We start from the raw sequence: 2606 nt of genomic DNA on the forward strand, positions 1-2606 counted from the left end.
TAATTCTAACACTAAGCACATAATCAGTCAATTATTCAATATGATTAAAGAGACATTGTTTTAATGTTATTTTCTTTTTAACAATAGTATTCTATTAACAATATTAGGAACATTTGTATGCATTAATTAATATAAAAATAAGCGGCAAGATTTGGTTATCAACTGAAATGCAAAACAATGCATTTATATTTTGGACCCCGAAAAAAAAAATAAATATTTGTTTGTTATCGCATTTAAACTGACATTATGCAATGTTCTACATTTTTGTGTATTGTTGGATATAGTAGATAAAAAGTTTAAAGCCAAGTTAACATTTTTATATTACAAAAAGAGTGAGAATAAGTATATGTTTAGTTTTTTAAAGCAATTTTAAGTTATTTTCAAAGTGATTTTAGATAATTTTAAAAAGCTGTGGTGTTTGCAAAAGTTTCTGTCATGTATTTTCCTTTTTGTTGTATTTCGCCGGAAATACTATGTGTCAGTCATGAAGGTCCATCATACAGAGATCAATACTAATGACTCATTTACTTAAAACTAATTTCTAATATTTTAAATATGAATTTAAAATACAAAGTACTAGAGGGACTCTACATGGAAAATTACTTTTTTGATCGTCACATTTTTAAAACGCTTGCAAAAATACTGATTTCAGGTTAAAGTTATTTTATCTTGTGTGTTTGGCAGACTCTGTTAAGCATATTCTTTGGATATTTAACAAACTATAGATCATATGCCTATTAACTAAAAGTCTTTTTTTAAATTTTTTTGTATAACTATTTGGTAACATTTTTATGCCTGTGTTGTGATATTCCTTACATAGGGTGATATACAAATATTAGATGCATTCGATATAACAATATTCTCAATCGTTTGTACGATATTTTTTGCAGAGTTAGGTTTTGAGCAGTAAGCAGCGCCTTCCACCTCCTGGGTATGCGATCCCATGCTGTTTAAATTTGGCATAGAATTTTTTGACATATTTTTAAATAGCATACTAAATGTCTCCCAATGTGTTTGTTCGCTGTGACAACTTGGCCCACTGTATGAATGGGATTTTTCTTTAGATTTGGGATTTCTGTTAGCACTTGAAGCTTTGGTGTTTGAGGTTGATTTCATTTCAGGGATTTCTACGAATTTTCTCTCACTGCCATGCTTTTTGCAGCAACAGCAGAATGATGTTTTCTTGGTGGCTGCAGCTGTAGTCTCGCCATACATTCTACATGCGGGGGTTTTATTTTTCTTAGTTAACACTGTACTTTGCGCCGTACATTTTTTGCCTTTAGAAAATTTCATGGCATTGACAATTTTTAGTGTGCCATTGCAGCCTATGTAATCGACCATTTGTTGTGTTGATTCATTGCCCAGGCTTATGCGGCCATCATTTCCGGTATATTTGATTTGGCCATGGTTATTTTGTACTTTCAGTCTTGTATTATTGCCAATTATAATTAAATTTCCCAAATTATGGGTGATGTAAATACGATTGTTATTTCCAATAATACGCAAATTAGAAGTATTCGATTCCAAGGTGACCTCCTTACAATTATCCACTATATCCCAATAGGCTTTGTCTTTTAGGTGAGAGGAAGTGTTGGCCTTATGTGTAATACCACTAGAGGTAGTAGTTGTTGCTTGGGAGCAGCTGCAGCAGGTGCTGCAATCTTCATCGGATAGTACATCTTCATTGTTGTCAAAAACCCTTATGCCCATTTTGATGTAATTTTGTTTGAGCTCTTTAAATATGTGCACATTTATACTCCGACTACTGTTTGGCTTTAGCCTTGTTTTGTTTTTTTTATTTTTGTATTAATTCTTTGATGTTGTAGCACTGATATGACGTTCCTGTTTTTTATTTATACACTCATGAGAGGTGAATGACGTTCTGCTTGAATCTGTTGTTCATCACTCTTCTCATTTAATTATCAATAATCGTTTTTCCATTCAAGTCTTGTTTATGTTACTGTTGCCGATTGCGAGTTTTTTTTCGGTCTGTTTTATTGTCAATGGGGATTCACTTTTCTGTGAGGTGACCGCGAAATAACACGAGCTATAAGTATGCTGCTTTTACTTCCGAAACTTCAACGAAACAACGATCGTTTGTTTGTTTTTAATTAATTAACTGAACGTTCGTTTTCGTTCGCGATCTTTCTCTCTCTCTCTCTCGCTCTCGTTTTTACTGCGCTGACTTTTTGGTAGTTGTTACTGGTTGGAGCGTTAACATAGCAATGAACTGTTTTCTCAGATGGTGGTTTGTTTTATAGCACAAAGACCCGAAAATACGCTTTAAGTGCTTTCTGCGGGATTTTTTTCTGCCTGGACAACAACAAATTCATTGAATTCTGTTAATGGGTACATATACATATGTACGTATATATGTAGGAACATTGTAGGTTTGCATGTTTGTTATTGGTAAAAGGGTAAATTTTCTATTCTGCTTTTGATTTGCCAATGGCCTTTAGCTAATGTATGATAAGTTTTAACGGTTCTTTGGCGAAATAAATGCATATCTGTAAATGGTGCACATGTGTCAAGTTATGACAGGCGAAGAAATAAAAAGGATTGCCATGGTGATTATGCAAAAAATAATGAGATAACATAGAATACGC

General features: G+C 33.0%; 1 protein-coding gene across 1 annotated transcript; it reads right to left on the bottom strand.

The window, feature by feature from the left end:
• Positions 1–523: 523 nt before the first annotated feature.
• On the bottom strand, positions 524–2245 carry LOC106094586 (uncharacterized). The gene has a single exon (XM_013261812.2). It carries the CDS (start codon positions 1708–1710, stop codon positions 790–792), a length of 921 nt encoding a protein of 306 aa, XP_013117266.2. The 5' UTR covers positions 1711–2245; the 3' UTR covers positions 524–789.
• Positions 2246–2606: the final 361 nt, after the last annotated feature.

Source organism: Stomoxys calcitrans, chromosome 5 (genome assembly GCF_963082655.1).
Source record: "Stomoxys calcitrans chromosome 5, idStoCalc2.1, whole genome shotgun sequence".
NCBI lineage: Eukaryota > Metazoa > Arthropoda > Insecta > Diptera > Muscidae > Stomoxys > Stomoxys calcitrans.